Source organism: Nerophis lumbriciformis, linkage group LG05, assembly GCF_033978685.3.
Source record: "Nerophis lumbriciformis linkage group LG05, RoL_Nlum_v2.1, whole genome shotgun sequence".
NCBI lineage: Eukaryota > Metazoa > Chordata > Actinopteri > Syngnathiformes > Syngnathidae > Nerophis > Nerophis lumbriciformis.
This window is the reverse complement of record NC_084552.2, coordinates 33734112-33761486: the sequence shown is the minus strand read 5'-3', so window position 1 is coordinate 33761486 and position 27375 is coordinate 33734112. Positions and strand designations below refer to the sequence as shown.

Here is a 27375-nt window from a genome sequence, read left to right as displayed (position 1 = left end):
CCTTGTGTATAAGTCGTTTCCAAATGAACCATCACGGGCTCTGAGAAGTGGTCTCCTGCTGGTGCCCAGAGTCAGGACGAAACAAGGTGAGGCTGCATTTCAGTTTTATGATCCTGAAATCTGGAATATTATTTCAGAAGATGTGAGACAGGCCTCAATGTTAGCAATGTTCAAATCCAGGCTGAAAACACTTTTAATTGTGCATATGAAAGTATTTTAATTGTGCATATGAAAGTGTTTTATCTAGTCTCTTTGATTTTAAATTGTTTTCATGATTATTGTATTTTATGATTTTAACTTTAAAGGGGAACATTATCACCAGACCTATGTAAGCGTCAATATATACCTTGATGTTGCAGAAAAAAGACCATATATTTTTTTAACCGATTTCCGAACTCTAAATGGGTGAATTTTGGCGAATTAAACGCCTTTCTATTATTCGCTCTCGGAGCGATGACGTCACATCGGGAAGCAATCCGCCATTTTCTCACTGTCGTCGGTGTGTTGTCGGAGGGTGTAACAACACGAACAGGGACGGATTCAAGTTGCACCAGTGGCCCAAAGATGCGAAAGTGGCAAGAAATTGGACGAAATTTGTTCAAAATACGAGGGTGTGGGCAAAGCCAACGAAATGGTCAGTCTTTTGTTCCGCACACTTTACCGACGAAAGCTATGCTATGACAGAGATGGCAAGAATGTGTGGATATCCTGCGACACTCAAAGCAGATGCATTTCCAACAATAAAGACCCTAGCTTCCCTGGCCTGCTGACATCAACTCCAAAACTGGACAGATCAGCTTTCAGGAAAAGAGAGCGGATGAGGGTATGTCTACAGAATATATTAATTGATGAAAACTTTATTCATTACTCGCGGTTTTACGTAAATTATTATACATAAACTGTGTTTACCAATAATTTAGTTTAAAAACATTTATTGTTTTCAATCATTCGAGTAGTCTTGTGTAATGCAGTATTTTGTGTCTATTTAGGTATGGTTAACCTGAGTGCTGAAATCGTGGAAAAATATATGTTCTTAGCGCGCCTGAAATGGGCTGTCTGCACTCTCAAAGTGCATGTTGTTGCCAAATGTATTTCATATGCTGTAAACCTAGTTCATAGTTGTTAGTTTCCTTTAATGCCCAACAAACACATACCAATCGTTGGTTAGAAGGCGATCGCCGAATTCGTCCTCGCTTTCTCTCGTGTCGCTGGCTGTCGTGTCGTTTTCGTCGGTTTCGCTTGCATACGGTTCAAACCGATATGGCTCAATAGCTTCAGTTTCTTCTTCAATTTCGTTTTTGCTACCTGCCTCCACACTACAACCATCCGTTTCAATACATGCGTACGCTTTCTCTCGTGTCGTTGGCTGTCGTGTCGTTTTCGTCGGTTTCGCTTGCATACGGTTCAAACCGATATGGCTCAATAGCTTCAGTTTCTTCTTCAATTTCGTTTTTGCTACCTGCCTCCACACTACAACCATCCGTTTCAATACATGCGTAATCTGTTGAATCGCTTAAGCCGCTGAAATCCGAGTCTGAATCCGAGCTAATGTCGCTATAATTTGCTGTTCTATCCGCCATGTTTGTTTGTATTGGCATCATTGTGTGACGCCACAGGAAAATGGACGGGTGTACATAACGATGGTTAAAATCAGGCACTTTGAAGCTTTTTTTAGGGATATTGCGTGATGGGTAACATTTTGAAAAAAACTTCGAAAAATAAAATAAGCCACTGGAAACTGATTTTTAATGGTTTTAACCCTTCTGAAATTGTGATAATGTTCCCCTTTAATTATGATTTTGTTTATGATTATTTTATTTATAATGTTGCCTTCTTGTGATTTTCTGTAAAGCACATTGACTTGCCTCATGTATGAATTGTACTCTATAATATGCCTTGCCTTTTCCTTTGTGTAATAGTTTGCCTACTGACACTTGAATCATAATTTTCCATTTAAATGTGGATTTTTTTTCAACAAAGAGACAACAGTATTCTTGGCTGCACGCGTCTGCCAGATGCATCTTCTGAAATATTTGGGTACCACTGACAAATTGTCAATAAATCATCTTCTGTACGAGGATGGCCAACCAAAACCTCTCTACAAATTAAACAGCATAGCTTTTTAGTTCTTTGTTGGCTTCACCCGCTGCCTTTTATTGTCTTGCAGCATAGGACACAATTAATCAAAGCAGGTAAACAACAATCTGCCAGTTCACTGTGAAAACAAACTGAGGAATTTTCATTACACTGAATTTAATTGAAGGCCTAAACATACGAAACATATAGTTTTTAACTGAGTTTATTAGCATGTTACCTGGCAGTGTGTTCAGGGTAGTTGTTATTTAACAGCTGCAGACAAATGGGGACTAAGGCCTCCCCCTGGAAAGCAGCTGTTTTTGTCATTGAAATGACCGATGGTTTAATACGATAAAGGCATATTTCCACCCACAGATCAATACATGTAATGCAAGCTCTTAAGTTCCTTGTCATTCTATAATATGTGAAGATCTCCAGAGCTTTTTGCCCTAGAGAGATACCAGAATGGAGAAACCTATTGTACTTTTTAATGAACCTCAACCACAGCCTCTTATTTCCCTTAGAGAGCTTTGGTTTCAAAGATATAGTGAAAAGATAAGTTCATCTTTGACTATTCTGTGCTTTTTTAAATGTGAAAATGTCGATGAGGTCGGTAAGTGGTCTTTTCTTCTAGTAATACAGGAAATGTTCATGAACATTCTTGCTCATTGGGTTGGTTTTTTTTTTAAATGTGATTCGACATCGGCTGCACTTTCAATGAAGTGGTTAGCCCCTACATCTTTGCACCTTTCAGTAAATACAGTGGTGCCTTGGGGTACAAGTTTAGTTCCTTCTGTGATGCAGCTTGTACCCTGAAACAGATCGTATTGTGAAACCGCGTCGCGAATTGAAATGAATTGAAAAGTCCTCAATTTTAACATGCCTTTTAATAAGAAAAATATACTTTTAGATGATGAGTAATGTTTGAAAAACAATGCGATAGGATGTACTACAAACACATAGTTTTACGAAGTAACGTAATAATAATGTACATCATTTACTAGGGATGCTAAGGTTTATCCCATCATCCTGTCCCGTCCCATACTGTCCCCCTCAAATTCATTGTAACACTGATCCGTCCTCCCCACTTTTCCTACATAAGATAAAAGACATCACCAGTAAAACATAGAATTTATGTTCCGTAATATAGACTAATTTGCATTGCAGCGCACGTAGAGTCAGGCTACGCCAGTGTTGCGTTCAAGGTGTACACGAATGTCGGAACTTTAATCAAGGTCCTAAAGAGGAACTGGTGGCAGGGCTTGTGCTTGATGTCTGCTATGACAGTCACACAATTATTACTACGGGGGAGTAATGAACAACAATTCAATGGAGTGATAACCATGTAATTCTACAAACATAAGTACATTTAACATGGAAATTTGTGTAAGTTGTTGCAGAGCTCAGCTCATTGTATACTTTGATACTTTGAAGTTGATTATCCAAAGAATACAACTCACACAGTGTGTTGTAAAAATAATTTAACTAATATCCATCCATCCATCCATCCATTTTGTACTGCTTATTCCCTTTGGGGCCGCAGGGGGCACTGGAGCCTATCTCAGCTACAATCGAATATCCTCAATAGTAATTCAATCTAGGGGGTTCGTGGGAAATTTCACCCAGGGGGGTCATATCAGAAAATAATTTATAAATAGTTCTCCAACTTAGCACCACCACAAAAATAGTTACGTTTTTGCAAGTACCGCCACTAACCATTTCAGTTTAGCTTCAAAGATGTAGCTTGTACATGCAGGTAATTAAAACATTTATTTATCTATTAACTATTCCGCTTGTCCTCATTAAATATTTTCTGTTACGCCCCCCCCAGGAAAAAGAAAATATTTTGCCCAACCACACACACACACACACACATTCGCACACACACACACACAGACACACACACACAGACACACACACACACACACACACACACACACACACACACACACACACACACACACACACACACACGTACACTCTCTCCACCTTGACTATAAATAGTATAATTTGTCTCAAAAATGGTTACAACTATACCTCTGCATAACATTATAAGCTTATAACATTAAAGGGGAACATTATCACAATTTCAGAAAGGTTAAAACCATTAAAAATCAGTTCCCAGTGGCTTATTTTATTTTTCGAAGTTTTTTTCAAAATTTTACCCATCACGCAATATCCCTAAAAAAAGCTTCAAAGTGCCTGATTTTAACCATCGTTATATTCACCCGTCCATGTTCCTGTGACGTCACACAGTGATGCCAATACAAACAAACAGCAAGGTATAGCGACATTAGCTCGGATTCAGACTCGGATTTCAGCGACTTAACACTGTCTGATAAGATAATTACTAACAATTATGAACTAGGTTTACAGCATATGAAATACATTTGGCAACAACATGCACTTTGAGAGTGCAGACAGCCCATTTCAGGCGCGCTAAGAACATATATTTTTCCACGATTTCAGCACTCAGGTTAACCATACCTAAATAGACACAAAATACTGCATTACACAAGACTACCCGAATGTACTCGAATGATTGAAAAAAATAAATGTTTTAAGCTAAATTATTGGTAAACACAGTTTATGTATAATAATTTACGTAAAACCGCGAGTAATGAATAAAGTTTTCATCAATTAATATATTCTGTAGACATACCCTCATCCGCTCTCTTTCCTGAAAGCTGATCTGTCCAGTTTTGGAGTTGATGTCAGCAGGCCAGGGAAGCTAGGGTCGATATTCTTCTCTTGATCATCTTCGGTGGCATAAGGGAAGGTAGAAGCAGTGTGAGCCAAGACATCCAGGGGGTTTAGCTCGCTCGTCTGCGGGAACAAACTGCCGCCATTGCTTGCCGTGCTACCGAGGTCCGTTGTCCCTGAATAGCTCACACACTCCGGCAGATTCAATGGGGGTCTGGCGGCAGATTTGTTTGACTTTTCGTTGGAAATGTATCTGCTTTGAGTGTCGCAGGATATCCACACATTCTTGCCATCTCTGTCGTAGCATAGCTTTCGTCGGTAAAGTGTGCGGAACAAACGACTGACCATTTCATCGGCTTTCCCCACACCCTCGTATTTTGAACAAATTTCGTCCAATTTCTTGCCACTTTCGCATCTTTGGGCCACTGGTGCAACTTGAATCCGTCCCTGTTTGTGTTGTTACACCCTCCGACAACACACCGACGAAAGTGAGAAAATGGCGGATTGCTTCCCGATGTGACATCACGTTGTGACGTCATCGCTCCGAGAGCGAATAATAGAAAGGCGTTTAATTCGCCTAAATTCACCCATTTAGAGTTCGGAAATCGGTTAAAAAAATATATGGTCTTTTTTCTGCAACATCAAGGTATATATTGACGCTTACATAGGTCTGGTGATAATGTTCCCCTTTAAAGGAAACACACCGGTCTTTCCTCGTCTCCCACTGTGGTTACAGTGAAGCCAAGTGCTACATATGCTTCATCACATTCTGGTGTGGCAAAAAAAGCATGTTCCCCAACTTCTCACGCGCCCCCTCATGGCGTTGCACCCCCATTATTTAAGAAGGACTGGATTAACTAAAGCCTCTTCGAGCTCACTTTTGGCGAATGGAATGCAGCTATTGAGTATTTCAATTGAGTAATCAGAAAAAATATATATTTGTTTGGTTGAAGTGCAACTATACAACAATAAATACACAAGGGGAAAAAATACCTATAGGCCATTTTCACAATGCGGGTTAATTCAATTTTTTTTTGCCCATACATGATCTGTATCAAGTTTTTTAGTTGATTAGGTAGTTTATTCTTTATTTAAAGGGACAATGCACAGAGATGTTACACTCAAATACAAATATGTTCTGCACCAGATTATATCGTTTTTTATCTGCAGTCCCTGATTACATGAATACAATATACAATAACATGCAATCAAATTACAACAATAAAAATATACAATAACATGCAATCAAATTACAACAATAAAAATATACTATAGCATGCAATCAAATTAAGAACAGTCAGAAAATGCCCTCAGAGCAACACATGTCAGTATGAACAGTGCAATCACAATTTTTGTCAAATTCAACCCAGGCCTTTTTCGTATGTGGATATTAATCATATATGTATCCGATGCGACTGCACTCTGAACGATCCAGTAGTGTTCATCGACCGTTCGTCATCAAATTGAGATAAGCGTCATAATTATTTGCCAAAATATATAGTTGTAAAATAAATAGTTGACAAATGAGCAGAAAACAGGCAAAAATAATAAGTTTTAGGAACTCACGTCAATGTTCTACCACTCCTTTCTCCGACTGCATGTTAACACGCTCTTTGGCGCAAACGATAAAGCTAATGTCCCACAAACTGCAAGGGCCAAAATGCTTTCCCTCCTTCTTCTTAACCTTCTATGCACAATAATTTGGTTCTCAAAATCCTTGAAATTTCCACAAATGCGCCAGGCCTGAGACCTACTAAAATCTAAGCTATGTTTACATCCGTAAACACTCCAGCACGTGTGACGTCATGTCTGCATGTGGGTCTAATTGCGTTCACTTTAGACATCACTTTTTTTGGGGGGGGTAACGTGAACGACTACATAAAAAGATTGTATTTGAAAAAAAAAAATCGTAATTAATCTTAAAAGTGAAGCCAAAATATATTGCAGATACAAGAATACGTTGGAGCTCATCCAAGTGCAGCATGTTTATTTAGTGTTTTGCATTTTGAGGGATGTTCATCAACAAATTACCTCCCTGCTTGGCACTCACCGAAAATGATTCCCGGGCGCGGCCACCGCTGCTGCCCACTGCTCCCCTCACCTTCCAGGGGGTGATCAAGGGTGATGGGTCAAATGCAGAGAATAATTTCGCCACACCTAGTGTGTGTGTGACAATCATTGATACTTTAACTTAAATACTAAACAGACCAGGATGTTGCATCACGTTGTATAACAGCAGGACTGACCACTTTTTTACTTTGGTGGTTTTTGATCACTCTTCTGTTTGTAATACAAATAAAGTACATTGTAAATTCATGGTCTGTGCTTTTGCAAGAGACACAGCTTTAAATGTACTCGCAATAACACATTGGAACAACAATCACACTTGCATTTTTACAACCACTTCCCTTACCTATTATCATCACTCTATTAGAGCATACTTTAATGTGAAATTATGTTTTGACCTAGCCCATTAGCGCTAATAACCATTCATTTCTAAAACTCAGATTTTGCATTTCTATGGCTGTAGTGTATTGCAATCACTGTCACCATGCACTCTATAAACAAGTGCATGGTGACAAGGCCAGTATGTCTTACACTCCTGCTACAAACAATTTTAACAGTAATATCATGCTTTTAACTTTACCATTAGATAAACAATACCTCGATGCAGAGAAAAGTCCTCGATCATTTTTTGTAATCGAGGTATTTCAATTACTCGAGGAATAGTTTCACCCCTCGGCAAGGTACATTTGTGTTTATAGAGAATTTAGTCTATTATTAACCTAAAATGCATCTTTTTTAAACGTGGAAGGAAGCCGAAGTACCCGAGATAACACACTCACGCACCTGGAAAAAAATACAAACTCCACACAGAGATGCTCAAGCGGAGATTCGAACCCTTGCTCTCTTAACTTTGAGGCCAACAAGCTAACCACCAGGTCACCGTGCGGTGATTTTAAAATGTGTACAATTATTAAACATTTATGTTGCCAACATAATAGTATTTGATTTGTTTCAATCCTCTTGTGTTCCTGAGTACCATTAAATGGAGCTTGCATACTTTATACTTTGAACACCGTTTATAAATTGATGGTCGTGTTTACTGGTTTGTGTTCAGCGGAGACTTCCCCTGTTGCCCTTCTCCAGACAAAGCTGGCATTAAAACAAGAGTTCAGAACATTCAGAGAAAGATTTTACCGATGGGCCATTTCTATATATACTTGTCCATCGGTGGTATTACTCTTATTATTAGTATTTATGTTACTTTTTCATTGTTTTTCATTACATGTCCTTTTTTTTACTTTATGTAAAATCTATACTGCAACCATATAATTTACCCATTGTGGAATTAATAAAGGCTATCCCATCCATTCCATGTACAGTGTCATGTACAACTGTATACCACAGATTCAGTTATGGAATGCCAAAATGTACTTTTTAGGTAAATAATGAGCTATTAACATTTTACGATTAGCCATGAAAATGTTGGAGAAGAGATGGGCGATGTGGCCTAAAATTTATATCGCAGTGTCCTGCCGTAACGATACATATCACGATATATTATTTGGTATGTAAATGATAATAGAACTGTTACGGTACAGGGGAAGAAGACGGCACAGACAGCAGGGATGTCATTTAGCTCTATATTTATTAATATATATAATAAGAAATTAAGTGTGTAAACTAATCCAAAATGTGTATGGTGTGACTATGTGTAGCGATTAACTGAGGAGTGTTACCAGGAGTGTTGAGCGAGAGGCGGAAGTCCAAGAGGGGCAAGGCAAGCTCGAAGGTCCAGAGACAGGCAGGAAGTCGGGGGCAATAGCGAGGCGTCAAATGTCTGTGTCCAGGCGGGAGGTCAAGATCCAAGAGGCAGCCAGAGAACCAGAGGGAATACGGGGAGACGAGACACACAGCTCGTGACGCGGGAACAAACGAATGCTGCTGGAAGGCGACAAGGGGACACGAGACAAATGAACACAGAGGGGGAGAAAACAGAGAGAGAGGGGGTGCATAGAGCTAGATGAGTCGGCTTACTGTACTGAACAGGTCGCTAGGTTCTGGCCCGGAATGCAGGTTTGCACTGGCTTAAGAAGCCTCGGAAGCTCATCAGCGACAGGTGTGTAGATTGCTGATGGAAAGCAGCTGGAGTGGGGCATGCAGAAACGCGCTTGGAGGTGCACCCAGCGCAGCGCAAAGATGAATGCTCGGGCCATGACAAGAACCATTTCAAAATGGGTTACAAAGGCTCCTAATTTGGCTGTGGACGCAGTATTATCAGTTGTAATATTTTCTCGAAACTATTACTAATCTACTTGTTAATTTGCTGTTTATCTGGTTAGTTTTTATTGTAACGTTGTTCTATCTATACTTCTTGTAAAATGTAATAAGCACTTATTCTTCTGTTGTTTGGATACTTCACGTTTGTTTTGGGGTGATACTACACATTTGGGTATTGATCCAATATCAAGTATTTGCAGGGGTAGTATTGGCCGTGTAATTGCTGGTATTGATACTTCAAATTTTCAGGATCATTGAATGATTATCGGACAAAAGCATAGAACGGAGGTGTCACTATCAACTACATTTTTAAATTATGACTTACGACTGGCTCTGATTTAGAGCCAATCGTAAACCCCTCCCCCACCCCTGGGTGACCAGATAGGTACGGTTTATAATGTTAGAGTCCATAGGGAGGCCAGCAGGGGGGGGTCATCTTGCATGTAGACAAGTCGGCATCGCAGAGACGTCACCAACTGATGTATAGAAAAGTGGTCCACCCTGGGTCCCGACTTGGAACGGCTAGCGTTTCCTCCGTGGAAAGTGATCCTTGGCCGCCTGATAACCTCTCCACGTAGGAGAGGGGGCAGAGTATAAAAGAGAAGTGGCAGGTCAACTGGTCTAAAAAGGGGTCTATTTAAAGGCTAGACTGCTAAAGTACATACGAGTTTTAAGATGGGACTTAAATGCTTGTACTAAGGTAGCATCTCTAACTGTTGCCGTTAGGGCAATTTTAGAGTAATGGAGCCAGAGTAGAAAATGCTCTAGCGCCCGCAGACTTTTTTGGGGCCTCTGGCAATCACTCATAAGATTTCTGGCCGGGACATATGGTACAATGCAATAAGCAAGATAGGATGGAGCTAGACCATTTAGTATTTTCTACATTAGTAATAAAACCTGAAAATCACATCTTAAGTGCACAGGAAGCCAGTAGAGGTGAGCCAGTATAGCATACTTGCCAACCCTCCCGGATTTTCCGGGAGACTCCCGAAATTCAGCGCCTGTCCAGAAAACCTCCCGGGACAAATTTTCTCCCGAAAATCTCCCGAAATTCAGGCGGACTCAGGTCCTCCACAATATAAAAAAGCGTACCTGCCCAATCACGTTATAACTATAGAATGATGGAGGGCGAGTTCTTGGTTTCTTATGTGGGTTTATTGTTAGGCAGTTTAATTCACGTCCTCCCAGCGTGGCAACAACACACAACAACAGCAGTCACTTTTTTGTATACCGTAAAGCAGTTTGTCTTGTCGTAAACAGCAATGTTGTGACACTCTTAAACAGGACAACACTGCCATCTAGTGCATTTGATGAAAGCACTTTTGTGCGTGCCACACATCAATGCATCATCAGAGAGGGTGTTCAGCATGGTTCGAAAAATAGTGACAGAGAATAGAACAAGGATGGACAATTCAACCCTTAACTCAACAATGAGTGGATGAGTGTTATGTGTGTGTATATGTGTAAATAAATGAACACTGAAATTCAAGTATTTATTATATATATATATATATATATATATATATATATATATATATATATATATATAATAACATATATATATAATAAAATATATGTATATATGTATATATATATATATATATATATTAGAGATGCGCGGATAGGCAATTATTTCATCCGCAACCGCATCAGAAAGTCGTCAACCATCCGCAATCCACCCGATCTAACATTTGATCAGAACCGCATCCGCCCGCACCCGCCCGTTGTTATATATCGATGCAAGGCATTAGTGAGGTTATAAAGCTTTTGCCTGTTAAAGAAAGGAGACTGATCCAATGCAGCACAGACATTCGCGTGCCACGCTGTCACGACCCAGACGCACACCAGTGCGCAATCATATGGGAGCCGCGTTGAGCGCACCTCCAAGCACGTCTCGCTGCCGGCGACGGCCAGGTATATGGGCCCGACGCTCCAGCGCCATCCATTTTCAGGGCTAGTTGATTCGGCAGGTGGGTTGTTACACACTCCTTAGCGGTTTCCAACTTCCATGGCCACCGTCCTAGCTGCTGTCTATATCAACCAGGGTGAGCCCCACCCCTTTCGTGAGCGCACTGCGCGCGGAGTGACCCCTGTTACGCGCCCCCGGCAACAGGGGTGGCGGGCAGGTAAGCTGCGCGGGCGGAGCGCGCGGAGTGACCCCTGTTACGAGCCCCCGGCCACGGGGGTGGCGGGCAGGTAAGCTGCTTACCTGCTGCGTGTGACGCCGGCCGCGGCGAAGGCGGACGAGGCGGGGTGTCGGTGCGCTGGGCGCGGTGGTGACCCTGGACGTGCGTCGGGCCCTTCTCGCGGATCGCCTCAGCTACGGCTCCCGGTGGGGCCCTCTCGGGGGAAGGGGCCTCGGTCCCGGATCCCGGCGAGGCGTCGGGGGCCTTCTCCGCTCCATAAAAGTGTCCATCTCTTTTTTTTTTTTTCTTCTGTTGTGGCATATGCAGCAGGTGCCTGCTCGTTTTTCGTATGTGGGTAACAACATTTAACTATGTATATATATTTCCGAATTGGTTTAACTGCCACCCGCCTGAATCTATTTAAAATCTAATTTTTTTTAATTTCAACCGCCCGACCCGACCCGACCCGACCCGCGGATAAAATCTAATTTTTTTAAATTTCATCCGCCCGATCCGCGGATAATCCGCGGACTCCGCGGTTGTGCCCGCAAACCGCGCATCTCTAATATATATAGCTAGAATTCACTGAACGTCAAGTATTTCTTATATATATATATATATATATATATATATATATGTGTGAAATACTTGACTTGGTGAATTCTAGCTGTAAATATACTCCTCCCCTTTTGACCACGCCCACCCCCACCTCCCGAAATCGGAGGTCTCAAGGTTGGCAAGTATGCAGTATAGGCGTAATATGATCAAACTTTCTTATTCTTGTCAGAAGTCTAGCAGGCCGTATTTTTTTACCAAATGTAATCTTTTAATGCTAGATATAGGAAGACTCGAAAATAATACATTACAGTAATCGAGACAAGACGTAACGGACACATGAACAATGATCTAAGCTTCGCAGGTGAACAAAATTGGACATAATTTAGCGATACTATAGTAGTATTATTGTAGGGCTGAGAAATATGGCAAAATAATGATCACGACTAGTTTTTTCATATCATTCGATTTCGATTAATATCACAATTTTTATTTTATTATTATTAAAGAGGATTGTTCCGTGCAGAATTATACCGAGTACCGTATCCCTACTGTTTACTACTGCAGTATCTTGTAACAAACATTTCCACCATGTTTGATTGAGGTAATATATGCTAACAGTTGACAACTGTAATTTTGTTCATATATCTATATTTGTGTTGGCTCGAGGTGCAACAGTACAGGTAACCCACGCTAAGGTCTGTACCAGGTTTTAGGGCCAGGGTTTTGTTTCTCTTTTGGTACATTTTGTGGGAGTAAGTAGAATACCTTTGTTTCCCTCTCACAGCTATTTAGTTTTTTTGCTTGTCATCACAAACATTCTGCAGTAATTTTTTTTTTTTCAAACACTGAGAGGCAGTGTCTACAGAAGAAGCAACAGCAGCTGTCGTTGTACTGCATTTCATTTTTGTGAAGACAGCCACAACATGGACATCTTTGTCTACACAGGAACTAATCATTTTGAATGATCAGTTTACTTTTAATGGACGTTTTACTTATAAACCAGAGGAAAATACCTTTGTGAAATGGACTGCAACTTCTGAACGAGTCGCAACAGAGGACGCTATTAATTTTTGCAACGCTATTTGGCCATTTGGGACATGGGACAAGACATGGAATTGTAAATTAACAAAACTGTTAAATAACTACAGTGTTGTAACAGCATGTTGGTGTTAATGTATATGGTCATTTCAGAGTTCATATGTTTGTAAATATACTGTGCCTGAAAGATTATTGACGGAAAATACTGTTGTGTGTGCACAAGATAGAATGTGTCTGAATTGAACCTGTTTTTAGCACAAGATTGCCAATAAAAGTTAAAAAGAGTGCCGTATTTTGTGACTTCTTCTGAACGCAACAACACAATAAGCTGAAAAACGACACATTTAGTAATTATGTTTAAACGGCACTAAGTTATTAAGTACACAATATCAGTTTTCATGCAAATGTTTAATCACTGTTGTTGTTTTTTAATACAATAATTTGTGCATTTCAAGCACAAAGTCTGCTCGCCTTTGTTGAGGGACCCTCCCTGGCCAAAACTGACCAATCACAGCTCTGCGCTCTGCGTCGCAGACGACCCGAATTTATGATTTTTAGGTGGTGCACTAAGCCTTGCGGGGAAACTACGCAGGGGAAGGGGACAAGACGGTGTCACCTATGCATGTTACATGACGCGAGAGCATACACCAGGCATGAAAAAAAATCCACCTGTCTTCTTGTCTCTCATTCTGATTGTGAACGATAGGCCAAATTCCCCCAAAAAAGGGCACTTGAAGGCATTGAAGGACACCGTATCACTCCTTGTTTTGTAATTCATCAACGCTTCAGTATCGTTTGACTCATTACTACTGTATACAAAGTATAAATTGTTTGTTGATCAATATGAGTTTTTTATATTTCATTTGTGTATAGCTCTGTTTAACTTCTTCAAATGTGACTGTTTGTATAAATCAGAGGTGCCCACATTATTTCCACCACATACAGAAAAAAATCATTGATATATTTTGTACAATAAAATGATGAAACCAGTTAAATGTAGGTTAGTAAATACTAAGCTATCCGAACAAAAGATCCATATCTTAGCTTTAACTATAAAATAATGTAATTCAAGTTCTTCCTTTTTGTCTCAACCCCACAGTGAAGCCCCTCCCCCTTTCCCCGTTGGAAATCCAGTCATCCACACATGTAGGAGATGTCGGCGAGCGACAAGCGTTGGAGTCTCGGGTGCGGGCGGTGGAAGAGGAGAACCGGGCGCTGCGCCGGGAACTTAGCCGGCCCCCCAGGAGCCCGTCGGCACACCTTCCATACGGCGGCCACCATGGCAACCAAAGCAAAACCCACTCAGAGGAAGGCACCGGTGACAACGAGGTCCAGAAAGCTGCTGCAGCGGGAAACAGTTCAGACTGTGTCCAACATCCAGTCGTGGAGAAGTGTGAGGTGGGGCATACAAACTGATCAGTCTTGCAGTAAATTCTGTTGTAATAATGCTTTGAATTCCACCTCCAGCAGTGTCATTATTTTGAGATTAGGTATTGATTTTGTATTCCCCTATTTATCTACAGTAATCTCTCAATCGAGATGGTGCTGGTAAACGTATCCAGTGGTTGCTGTAATGTGAATATGAGACACGGCCATGCTGTGATCTGATAGTGTTCTCAAAACACCACAGCACAATTTAGCTCAGTGGGAGCCGGCTGGATGACCAGAATGAAGATAGTGTAGTTGGATCACTTAATAAATCAATGTCCTGGAGTGAAACAGACTAAAAAGCAGAAAAGTGTCAAATTAGTTTTTTACAACATGGTTCATGTGAAGAACAGTATTAACAAGGTCTCTATATACAATGATACACTATATTGCCAAAAGTATTTAGCCACCCATCCAAATGATGAGAATCAGGTGCCCTAATCACTTGGTGTATAAAATCAAGCACTTAGCCATGGAGACTGGTTCTACAAACATTTATGAAAGAATGGGCCCGCTCTCTGGAGCTCAGTGATTTCCAGTGTGGAACTGTCATAGGATGCCACCTGTGCAACAAATCCAGTCGTAAAATGTCCTCGCTCCTAAATATTCCAAAGTCAACTGTCGGCTTTATTATAAGAAAATGAAAGAGTTTGGGAACAACAGCAACTCAGCCACCAAGTGGTAGGCCACGTAAACTGACAGAGAGGGGTCAGCGGATGCTGAAGCGCATAGTGCAAAGACTTTCTGCACAGTCAGTTGCTACAGAGCTTCAAACTTCACGTGACCTTCCAATTAGCCCAATTAGAGCAGCGGAGATGCGTTCTCTGGAGTGATGAATCACGCTTTTCCATCTGGCAATCTGATGGACGAGTATGGGTTTGGAGGTTGCCAGAAGAACCATACATTTCGGACTGCATTGTGCCGAGTGTGAAATTTGGTGGAGGAGGAATTATGGTGTGGGGTTGTTTTTCAGGAGTTGGGCTTGGCCCCTTGGTTCCAGTGAAAGGAACTTTTGAATGCTCCAAGATACCAAGACATTTTGGACAATTCCATGCTCCCAACCTTGTGGGAACAGTTTGGAGTGGGCCCCTTCCTCTTCCAACATGACTGTGCACCAGTGCACAAAGCAAGGTCCATAAAGACATGGATCACAGAGTCTGGTGTGGATGAACTTGACTGGCCTGCACAGAGTCCTGACCTGAACCCCATAGAATCACATTTGGAATGAATTAGAACTGAGACTGAGAGCCAGGCCTTCTCGACCAACATCAGTGTGTGACCTCACCAATGCGCTTTTGGAAGAATGGTGGAAAATTCCTATAAATACACTCCGCAACCTTGTATACAGCCTTCCCAGAAGAGTTGAAGCTGTACTAGCTGCAAAAGGTGGACCAACATCAACTTGAACCCTATGGGTTAGGAATGGGATGGCACTTCAAGTTCATATGTGACTCAAGGCAGGTGGCCAAATACTTTTGGCAATATAGTGTACCTTGGTTTTCGTACGCCCTGGTTTCAGGCAAAAATGTTCACAAAAGTATGTTTCGGTTTTGGCACGTCATACATGTGGTGACTCAAGCTGCAAAATAGAGCCAAATTAAGTAGAAGCATACTGTAATAGCCCAATTATAGTTAATGAGAGCCTCGGAGTCCGTGTTTTCAGACTGCCACTGAACACACCACACTCCTACGGTAAGTCTAGCCAAACAATTAAGGTTAATATGGCGTTTACCGGCTATCCTGAGCCTGGTCTTCCGCTGTCATGTTGATAAGACTTCTCTATAAGCACTGCTTGGCACTCTAAATGTGGCACACTCAGATTGTTTCAAAGATTAATGACAGTCTGATTTCTCTGCATATGTAAATGGAGGAGGGGGGACCAAGCAGTTTGCCAGAATATGTAAGTCCGCAGTCACGACAGTGTGACGTGCTGTCCCGTAAACTGTCTCGTGCCTGCGTGTCATTGCATCAGTTAATGTAAACAAAGTCCCCTTCAAACAAACTGACATCAGCAATATGGCTTGGTGGGTTGTTTGTGCGTCATGAGGGGCTCACAAACTCTGACACAAGCACGTTGCCAACTAATGCAATCGATCCGCGAACACCGACACAAATGTGCTCACCCTCACACATGCAGCGTAATCAAGTGCATCGCCATCTCTTCATAGCAATTAAATGAGATAACCACCACCATTTATGATATAAGGGAACAGAAATACTCAAAATAAAGACGTGTCATTGAAGGGCACTAGGTAAAACACTGGACACTTAAATTAAAATAACATTAGAGCAGGGGTGTTCAAACCCCGGCCCGCATGCAAGACGCGGCACAAGTTCAATTCCAATAAGCAACCTCGCCGTGGGTGTGTTTTAATAGTATATTTGAATACCCAGGGTTCCGACAGGTAGCAAATTGTCACCATCTTGTCGAGAATGTTACAAACTTTGGTCAGTGACCATGGTGTTTACTTTCTTGACTGCATAAGCACATCAATTACTTATATGACCCAATCCAAACAACTTTTCGAGTCATGGTGCAGAAAAAAAAAATTCAACCAGCACAAAAAGTCAACACACATAGTCACAAATAACACAACCTGTAGATTTTTTTTTTTTTTAAATATCCCATCACCATAAAAAATTTGAAATTACACTCATTTAAATCCAATGCAAAGCATGATGGGAAAAATGCAAAACACTCTCTCCACACTTAACCATGTTTGACTTTTAGCTGCTTGATATTGCTGAGTGATTACAACGCTTTAAAGAGGTTGTCACGGAAGTAAACAAGGTAGGAGTTGAACTTTAATATCATATCAATATAATAGTGATTAACTAAACATCTATTCTATATTAGTATAATATGTAAACACATATATATATATATATATATATATATATATATATATATATATATATATATGTGTTACTTTGCATGCAGTCGGCATTCGGACCCCGGACAATTTTTTTTAGCCCAATGCGGCCCCGAAGTCAAAAAGTGTGGACACCCCTGCATTCGAGTATACAGCAATTGTAACTAAAGAAGAATAAGTGCTTATTACATTTTAACAGAAGTGTAGATACAATGTTACAACATAAAGTAACCAGCTAATAACAGTAAATTAGCAAGTAGATTGAAAATCGTTTTGAGAAAATAATCCAACTGGAAATGATGCAATATTTTACGGCACATGTCAGCAGCTACACAAGGAGACGTTTTGACTCATTTTTGTAATAGAGTAGTTCAATTGTCATATATATGCCAAATAATATTTTGTCATGTATATCATAACAAGAGGCTGCTATAAATATTGCGATTAAGATTTTAGACCATATCGCCCATCCCTATTTGACAGTTAACAGTGTTATTTTTGTTATTCAATGTATTTGTTTAAAAACTGAAGAAATACTAACAAGCTGTGTAAAAGCACATAAACGATATAGCAAGATGATACATTGCTTTAAGGCTTATTTTGTTTTTGCCTGGAATAACTGCCGGTTATGAGCAGATTTCCCTCCAACACATTTTTCCAAGCATTGCACACCTTGTATTTTCACAGTCGTGGGTGTGTGTAACGCTAAAAAGGATATGCCGTTAGATGGTGTCTTATCACCACCTCCTACTCTCACACGCCACTTGTCACTCATGCGCTTTCTGGCAAAGCACTGTTCAAAAGCAAGCAAAATACAAAGAAGACGACGCTTCCTCTGAGTTGGAAGTAAGAACATCTGAACAGGGCAGTCTGACTCTGGCGACCCGAGCTTGCAAATGACCTCTGCTCACTTGGAGGTTTGACCGGGCTGCCCCAACCCCTGCAGGGAGATTACAATGGAAGCTGCGAGGGCGGAAAATAAAATGTGCCGAGTTTTGACATGTCAAGATAGCATCTGAAGCTGTACAGTATTTATAATATCAGCACAAGCCCTGAAGTAGCTTATATACTGGGGAAATAACACTATGCCATCATCACATGTGAACCAGAGTAGAATTACTCATCAAATTGTGTCTGCCACTAATCTAAATTAAAGAATGCTACACTGAAGACTGAAATGTACAACTGTAAAAAGAAAGATTTTAGTGGTATGTTTTATTAAAAATGTGGGCTCCAAATGTCTCCACCAGCTTTTGGGGTCGCCCGGGAATCATGTAGATCAGGCCTGGGCAATTATTTTGACTCAGGGGGCCACATTTAGAAAAATAAATGTGTCTGGGGGCCGGTATATCTATTTTTAGGAACACTAATACAAAACCTCACAATAATGTCTGATTGAATGCTTAAAAACGTTATGACAGACCGCCTTAAAAAACGTAATGGAATTTTTAAATTTTTCTATGAACGATAAAACACTGAATATTGACAAAATATGAACGTCACACCCCCTCTCCATCCACATATTTTACAATCAAGTGAAACGCAACAAACAGTGAAATATGAACGCAAAGGGTACAAAATAAACCCACCTACAATCTGATATCTTTGATATTTGCTGAATTTCCCCCAGGGATCAATAAAGTACTTTCTATTATATTCTATTCTATATATCACTAAGCTTTAAAACTTTGTCGTGAAAATCTCCTTCCGCGTCTGTGGAAACGCTTCCCGCCCACACTGCTTGGTGCCTCGTCTGAGCTGCTGTGACGTAGATGACCATAGTAATTAATTAGATGACAATAGTAACTAATTAGATGACCATAGTAACAAGTATATCATCCATAAGCGCAGATTCCAACCATTGAAATACTTTGTATAGTTGAAGACTTACGGTAATTAGAAAACATGAGTGCACATCATAATGGCAGCTACAGTTTCCATCTTAAAGATCTAAAAAAATTATTTGGGAATGTCCGGCGGGCCAGATTGAAAAGCTCAACGGGCCGCATGTGGCCCCCGGGCCTTAATATGCCCAGGCCTGATGTAGATTGAACTGAAACTCTTGTGGGATGGACGACATAACTTCCAGTAACACTTTTGAATGATTGAACACTTTTTTTCAATCATCAGAGAAAATACCAAGTTAATAAGTGTTGGCTCTGTGATGAGGTGGCGACTTGTCCAGGGTGTACCCCGCCGGCCGCCCGAATGCAGCTCAGATAGACTGGTAGAGAATGAATCGATGGATAAAAATATAACATGCATGCCCATGTAGACGGTATCTAAACTTTTTTGTGTAATTACTCTAAAACAAGTCTTAATTTAACAATGTGTGTGGTTCGGGCATCTGGTCAGGATGCCACCCGAACGCCTCCCTAGGGAGGTGTTTAGGGCACGTCCGACCGGTAGGAGGCCGCGGGGAAGACCCAGGACACGTTGGGAAGACTATGTCTCCCGGCTGGCCTGGGAACGCCTCGGGGTCCCACAGGAAGAGCTGGACGAAGTGGCTGGGGAGAGGGAAGTCTGGGCTTCCCTGCTTAGGCTGCTGCCCCCGCGACCCGACCTCGGATAAGCGGAAGAAGATGGATGGATGGATGGTGTGTATAGAGCACAGGGGTGGAGAGCAAAGCATGGTTATTGCTTCTTAGACGGTTAGATACTTTTCCAGAAAAAAAACCCAGCAGAAACTATTTTTGAGATGTTTAATCTAGTCTTGGTATTTCTCTTGCTTCCACAGACCATCCATGTTGCCATCGTATGTGCAGGCTACAACGCCAGTCGAGATGTGGTCACACTGGTAAAGTCGGTACTTTTCCACAGGTAATCATTTATTTGTTTTTTTAAAAGGGACTTATAATGATTTTAATCTACATTTAAAACACTTTCTATTGGTCCAGATAATATGTATTGGATATGCTATCAGGGTTTTCCCCAGATTGCCAATCTACATGTGGCGGTGGGGGCGGAGCTAGGGGTGTGGTGGGGGTGGCCAATATGATATCATCATATATATGAAGTCGTGATTAATTTTAATAAGCGATGATGTATATATTTTCTTTAAAAAGCCTGACAAATACATTTTAATAAATACCTGCTTTGTTGGCATTGAAAATTGCATTATTACCGAGGGGCAGTTTGGCTTAGTCCGTTCTGACTGCTGCTTAAGTGCTTGTTTCCTCGCCAAGTGTTTGAACCGCTGCCGAGTTTGCAAACATATCGTCAGAAGCAATAAAGATATCGAAATATGGCAGCGTTTGATTTTACGTGAATCGATACCCGGTGGTATTGACTGAATTTGTTTGGTGCCTATTAAAGAATTTGGTACTCATCCTTACTTGTCGGTAACGTCAGGTCAAAGTGCGCATCCCAGACGCAGCTGGTGGGGATTGACGGGTGGCAGAGAACGGAGTCGTTTTGCTGCAGACCGGAGCCACAGCCCCACTATGCATCCAATTCAAATGCGGTGTTTGGTGTAAACTTTGGAACAATTTAGGTATAGGTTCCGACTTGCACTAAAATTCATCTTACATTGGCGTCATTTGGAATGGAACTCGCCGTAGACCGAGGACCTCCTGTATTCAATCAAGATGTTGCAAGTCTGCAGTGTTGCACCAGTTGGATACATTAGTACTCCGTGTACTGTAGCTGCTGTATGCAACATGCTCTATATACCGTAGTGCTCCGATACTACATTATGGAATCATCTTATTGGTCCAAGGTTTATTCAATTTCTCTGTGCTTGCACTCTGTCTTAATGCATTTTGGTCCACCACTCCAGACTAGCTTTAGTGTGAGAATTGCCACTCAGGTGTGGCTAAAACACACCAAGGTTGACTAGGTAGGGTGAAGGGGCCTCTTCGGAGCAGATTTAAGTAATTGGGTCAAGCCCTTTTCATAATTGGAGCAAATGTCCTAAGCATTTCCTTTCAGCAGTCTTTTGATTTATTCCCTAGTGTAAGCCACGGATGCGGGTGAGGACTGCGCTTGGTGGTCTGTTGCAGGTGAAAACAAGCCACATTCGGACTTAAATATTTGGGCTTAAATGAGTTCTCCAAACAACCATAAAAGCCTGTTCCAGTCCACTGCTTCAACATATATGCACATACAAGCAGTGAGAGAAGAGAATAATGTATGTTCAGTTGTCACACTGGAGGTGCACTTGATGAACATTTAGCCGAATCGGGCAAGGTCGCTACAGATTTTTATTGATGCACCGCTTTGAATGTGGTAATATGAGTTGGGCCTTTAAAAAAAAAAGGGGACGTTGAGTTGAAGCTAATGGAAGATGACTTTGGCAGGACAAACAGAACTATTCTGTGCTCAATGCGCATGATGAATCCGGCTTTTGACAGGAATGACCTTTTTTTTTTTTTTTTTTTTTATTTAGCAAAGGACCGGTAACCAATAGCATGGCTAATATACTGAGCCTTCAAGGCAATGTTGAATCAAATGAGGGCTCTAAATGTTGACTCACTGTTGTTTTGCCACTGAGTGACAAATATTAGAGCAGACAGAGCCCTGAGAGATCAGCCATGTTGTTGTGACGTAGTGCTGAACCTGAAAGAGTTGGAGGAGATAGACCATTGATTGCCAAGCACCACAGGAGCCTGTCTTTATAGGAGGACTGCAGCGTTTATCAAGCCTACTTCATTGTCAATATCTGATTAAACATTGGGTTTACATTGCCCATAGAGGTTTTGAATCATTTCCCTGATTTACCATATTTCTTGTCAGCTCTTAAAGGGGAACATTATCACCAGACCTATGTAAGCGTCAATATATACCTTGATGTTGCAGAAAAAAGACCATATATTTTTTAACCGATTTCCGAACTCTAAATGGGTGAATTTTGGCGAATTAAACGCCTTTCTAATATTCGCTCTCGGAGCGATGACGTCACAATGTGACGTCACATCGGGAAGCAATCCGCCATTTTCTCAAACACCGAGTCAAATCAGCTCTGTTATTTTCCGTTTTTTCGACTGTTTTCCGTACCTTGGAGACATCATGCCTCGTCGGTGTGTTGTCGGAGGGTGTAACAACACGAACAGGGACGGATTCAAGTTGCACCAGTGGCCCAAAGATGCGTAAATGGCAAGAAATTGGACGTTTGTTTCGCACACTTTACCGACGAAAGCTATGCTACGACAGAGATGGCAAGAATGTGTGGATATCCTGCGACACTCAAAGCAGATGCATTTCCAAAGATAAAGTCAAAGAAATCTGCCGCCAGACCCCCATTGAATCTGCCGGAGTGTGTGAGCAATTCAGGGACAAAGGACCTCGGTAGCACAGCAAGCAATGGCGGCAGTTTGTTCCCGCAGACAAGCGAGCTAAACCCCCTGGATGTCTTGGCTCACACCGTCCCTAAGATGATCAAGAGAAGAATATCGACCCTAGCTTCCCTGGCCTGCTGACATGAGGGTATGTCTACAGAATATATTAATTGATGAAAATTGGGCTGTCTGCACTCTCAAAGTGCATGTTGTTGCCAAATGTATTTCATATGCTGTAAACCTAGTTCATAGTTGTTAGTTTCCTTTAATGCCAAACAAATATACCAATCGTTGGTTAGAAGGCGATCGCCGAATTCGTCCTCGCTTTCTCCCGTGTCGCTGGCTGTCGTGTCGTTTTCGTCGGTTTCGCTTGCATACGGTTCAAACCGATATGGCTCAATAACTTCAGTTTCTTCTTCAATTTCGTTTTCGCTACCTGCCTCCACACTACAACCATCCGTTTCAATACATTCGTAATCTGTTGAATCGCTTATGCCGCTGAAATCCGAGTCTGAATCCGAGCTAATGTCGCTATAGCTTGCTGTTCTGTTTGTTTGTGTTGGCTTCACTATGTGACGTCACAGGAAAATGGGCGGGTGGTTAAAATCAGGCACTTTGAAGCTTTTTTTTAGGGATATTGCGTGATGGGTAAAATTTTGAAAAAAACTTCGAAAAATATAATAAGCCACTGGGAACTGATTTTTAATGGTTTTAACAATTCTGACTGACTGATAAAAACAAGCTGAGCAAGACTTCTTTATTTAATTTTTTTGTTGTTGTTATATCTTAAATATTTTTAGGTTTGTAGTTGCTTTTATCAGTCTATTTTATATATATATTTAAACCTGTTAGATGTTTTTATTTATTTTATTTTATTTATTTATTCATCAAAATTGTACAGCACTTTGTGGCAGCTTGAGCTGTTGTTTGAAGGTGCTTTATAAACAAACCTTGACCGTGTCATTTATCCTAACTAATTTGTACAGCTGTGATTTATATAGCCTGTTTTTTAACTGAACTTCTCAACTACTCAGTGGCCTAGTGGTTAGAGTGTCCGCCTGAGATCGGTATACCAAAGACTATAAAAATGGGACCCATAACCTCCCTGCTTGGCACTCAGCATCAAAGGTTGGAATTGGGGGTTGAATCACCAAAAATGATTGTGCGGCCACCGCTGCTGCTCACTGCTCCCCTCACTTCCCAGGGGGTGAACAAAGGGATCGGTGAAATGCAGAGGACAAATTTCACCACACCGAGTGTGTGTGACAATCATCGGTACTTTAAATTTAACTTTAACTTAATTATTCTGACTTGTCCAGAAACTACTGGCTGTTGCGTTATGATGTTGTTAGAAATAAGAATGTTTGACATCATGTTTCGCTTCCACCCCTACGAGGGGTCAATATTGGTTTCATGTTAGTAGAACAAATTGCGTAACTGGTGTCCTCCATTGTGATTCCAGCCATGTGAAAAAATAAACACAAAGGATCGCTGCCTATATTTGTAGTGACTACTGCTGCCCTTGTTTCCACTGGCAATTCTATTATAGTGAAACATTATTTCACTATACAAGCCCAAACAACCCTGACCTCATTTTGGAAACAGGAAATAAATACAGGAAAACTGTATGCATCTAATTTCCGTTCCTCGTTTTAATTCCAGTTCCCAACATTCTTGATTTTGATTCTTTTTAAGGGGAATGGTCAAAAATATACTATTCTTACAACGCTATTTTCGAGCAGTATATCCATAATCAATCTTTTCAACTTAAATATACATGCCATGAAGTTTCTTTCCAAAGGAATATACTTTCACAATAGTTTAACTTTATTTTTGAATACCTCATAAAAAAAACACATACCCTGTTGTTTATATCTTAGAGATAGAGATTTTCCAATCTGTGTTTTATGCTGCCGAGTCCTATACCGATCATCCATGATTGAAATTGGCTAATACTGATCAGACGTAATTTTTGGAATGTATTTATGGTAAATGCTATTGACAGCGTAACCATGTCAACACAATATTGTAACTAGTTCCTTATTTTCTTTTACTACATCTAGTTGTTTGATGGAAACAAAGTCAATAAAACACAATAACTTAACAAAAGCAAAAACTACCATCTCATTTAAATCTTTTGTTTTTTGCCTTCAAAGTCCTCCTGTGTCCGGCATGGCCTCACATCCTGAGCGTGTAAACATTAACAAAAAGAAAAAGAAAAAAAGATTTGGGGGAAAACAAAACTATCGACCTAATTGCTCCAGTATAGATCGTATAGTTATACTGCTCTTGGTATTAACACTACCAATGTATGGATCGATCCGTCTTCTTGTTACCGACAGCAATCAAGCAACCTAAGAATCATACTTGCCAACCTTGAGACCTCCGATTTCAGGAGGAGGGGGGGAGCGTGGTTGGGGCGGGGGCGTGGTTAAGAGGGGAGGAGTACATTTCCAGCTAGAATTCACCAAGTCAAGTATTTCATATATATATATATATACGTATATATATATAAGAAATACTTGACTTTCAGTGAATTCTAGCTATATATATATATACTGTATATTTATTTTATATGTATATATATATATATATATATATATATATATATATATATATCTATAAATAAGAGAAATACTTGAATTTCAGTGTTCATTTATTTACACATATACACACACATAACACTCACCTACTCATTGTTGAGTTAAGGGTTGAATTGTCCATCCTTGTTCTATTCTCTGTCACTATTTTTCTAACCATGCTGAACACCCTCTCTGATGATGCATTGCTGTGTGGCACGCACAAAAGTGCTTTCATCAAATGCACTAGAGTCTGGAATCTTCCATCTCTCCCTAGCATGGCCCAAAACCGGTCAATCTTTGCTTCCTGAGGAAGATCTTCACTGCCAAGCACTTGGTAATCCACTACTTCTTCCCGGAGGCTAACCAGGTCCAATCACAGCTGCAGCTTGGAACTTACAAGCGTATTTCATCATTTTACTCGTCGTCAGCGTCGCCTTGGCTGTATCTTCCTCGTTCTTCTGCTTCGTCTCCTTGTTGTGTGCGCAGTTGTGCACTGCACTCTCTAAAAGCTGTAGATGTTATTGTCACATATGCATGTACAGTAGATGGCAGTATTGTCCTGTTTAAGAGTGTCACAACATTGCTGTTTACGGCAGACAAACTGCTTTACGGTAGACAAAAACGTGACTGCTGTTGTTGTGTGTTGTTACCGCGCTGGGAGGACGTTAATGAAACTGCCTAACAATAAACCCACATAAGAAACCAAGAACTCGCCCTCGATCATTCTACAGTTATAGCATGATTGGGCAGGCACGCTGTTTATATTGTGGGAAAGCGGACGTGAAAACAGGCTGTCGACACGTCACTCAGGTCCGCATTGAGCTGGAGGGGGCGTGGCCTCCAGCTCCGCCTGAATTTTGGGAGATTTTCGGGAGAAAATTTGTCCCAGGAGGTTTTCGGGAGAGGCGCTGAATTTCGGGAGTCTCCCAAAAAATCCGGGAGGGTTGGCTAAGAATTTTTGTTGTATTATCATCTCTTTAACACTTATTATTCTACTTGTTAATTTCCTGTTAATATAAGCTTATTTTCTGTTGTAACGCTCCTCCATCTACACTTCTTGAACTTTACTAAGCACTTATTTCTTGTGTTGAGTCTAGTGGCTAGCTTAGCTATTAGCTTGCCTGCTCCTGCTTGCTCTTCCCCTGTGTTACATGTTTAGTCTCGTCCTGTCCTTACAGTGATAATAGAACTTAAGAATTGGAGGATTATTGGAGGGAGCAGCTGTACACGCTGTGCGGAGGTGCGGTTATCTTTTAACCACCTGTGTAGTAGCTAACTCTTCCTATCGACATTATCGAAAATAGGAATCTACATTGAAAAAATGTGGTCGATCCTGGGAAAGTTGGATTGAAAGACCCAGTTCACGATGCCCAACTCTACTCACCAGGTCTGTGGTCCACGAAATAAATGAACAATTAACTGGTTTCTCTAAATTGGCCTGGGTGTTCTGTCTATGTCTGCTACCCAACGCTACATTACACTTCGTCATTCGCCACTAACAAGGTGTGTTGAAGACCATGGGGAAAAAAATCATCACACACTAACATACACATTAACACCAGCAGGTAGTTACAGTATGAATGAATATATATCTATATACATATATATATATTAGAATTTTTGTTTCATCTGACACCACATGGACAAAGATAAGACCTTCTGGAGAAAATTTCTGTGGTCAGATAAAACAAAAATTGAGCTGTTTGGCCACAATACCCAGCAATATGTTTGGAGGAGAAAATGTGAGGCCTTTAATCCCAGGAACACCACTCATACCGTCAAGCATGGTGGTGGTAGTATTATGCTCTGGGCCTGTTTTGCTGCCAATGGAACTGGTGCTTTACAGCAGTGGTCCCCAACCACCGGGCTGCAGCCCGGTACCGGTCCGTGGACCGATTGGTACCGGGCCGCACAAGAAATTAAAAAAAAATAAAAAAATGTTTAAAAAAAAAAAAAAGTATTAAATCAACATAAAAAACACAATATGTATATTATATATCAATACAGTCTGCAGGGATACAGTCCGTAAGCACACATGATTGTATTACTTTTTTAAATACCATAACACAAACCCCCCCCGGTCCGTGGGACAAATTTGCAAGCGTTGACCGGTCCGCTACAAAAAGGTTGGGGATCATTGCTTTACAGAGAGTAAATGGGACAATGAAAAATAAGGATTACCTCCAAATTCTTCAGGACAACCTAAAATCATCAGCCCGGATGTTGGGTCTATGGAGCAGTTGGGTGTTCCAACAGGACAATGACCCCAAACACACGTCAAAAGTGGTAAAGGAATGGCTAAATCAGGCTAGAAATAAGGTTTTAGAATGGCCTTCCCAAAGTCCTGACTTAAACGTGTGGACAATGCTAAAAAAACAAGTCCATGTCAGAAAACCAACACATTTAGCTGAACTGCACCAATTTTGTCAAG

At 41.0% G+C, this 27375-nt stretch overlaps 1 protein-coding gene across 2 annotated transcripts in view; it reads left to right on the top strand.

The window, feature by feature from the left end:
* Window positions 1-27375, top strand: part of large1 (LARGE xylosyl- and glucuronyltransferase 1) — a 218281-nt gene that overhangs the window by 119840 nt on the left and 71066 nt on the right. For both annotated transcript variants that reach the window (XM_061960698.2, XM_061960697.2), the window contains exons 3-4: window positions 13885-14183; window positions 19824-19906. In XM_061960698.2, the coding sequence (XP_061816682.1) occupies window positions 13885-14183; window positions 19824-19906 (382 nt within the window). The remainder of the gene's footprint in view (window positions 1-13884; window positions 14184-19823; window positions 19907-27375) is intronic.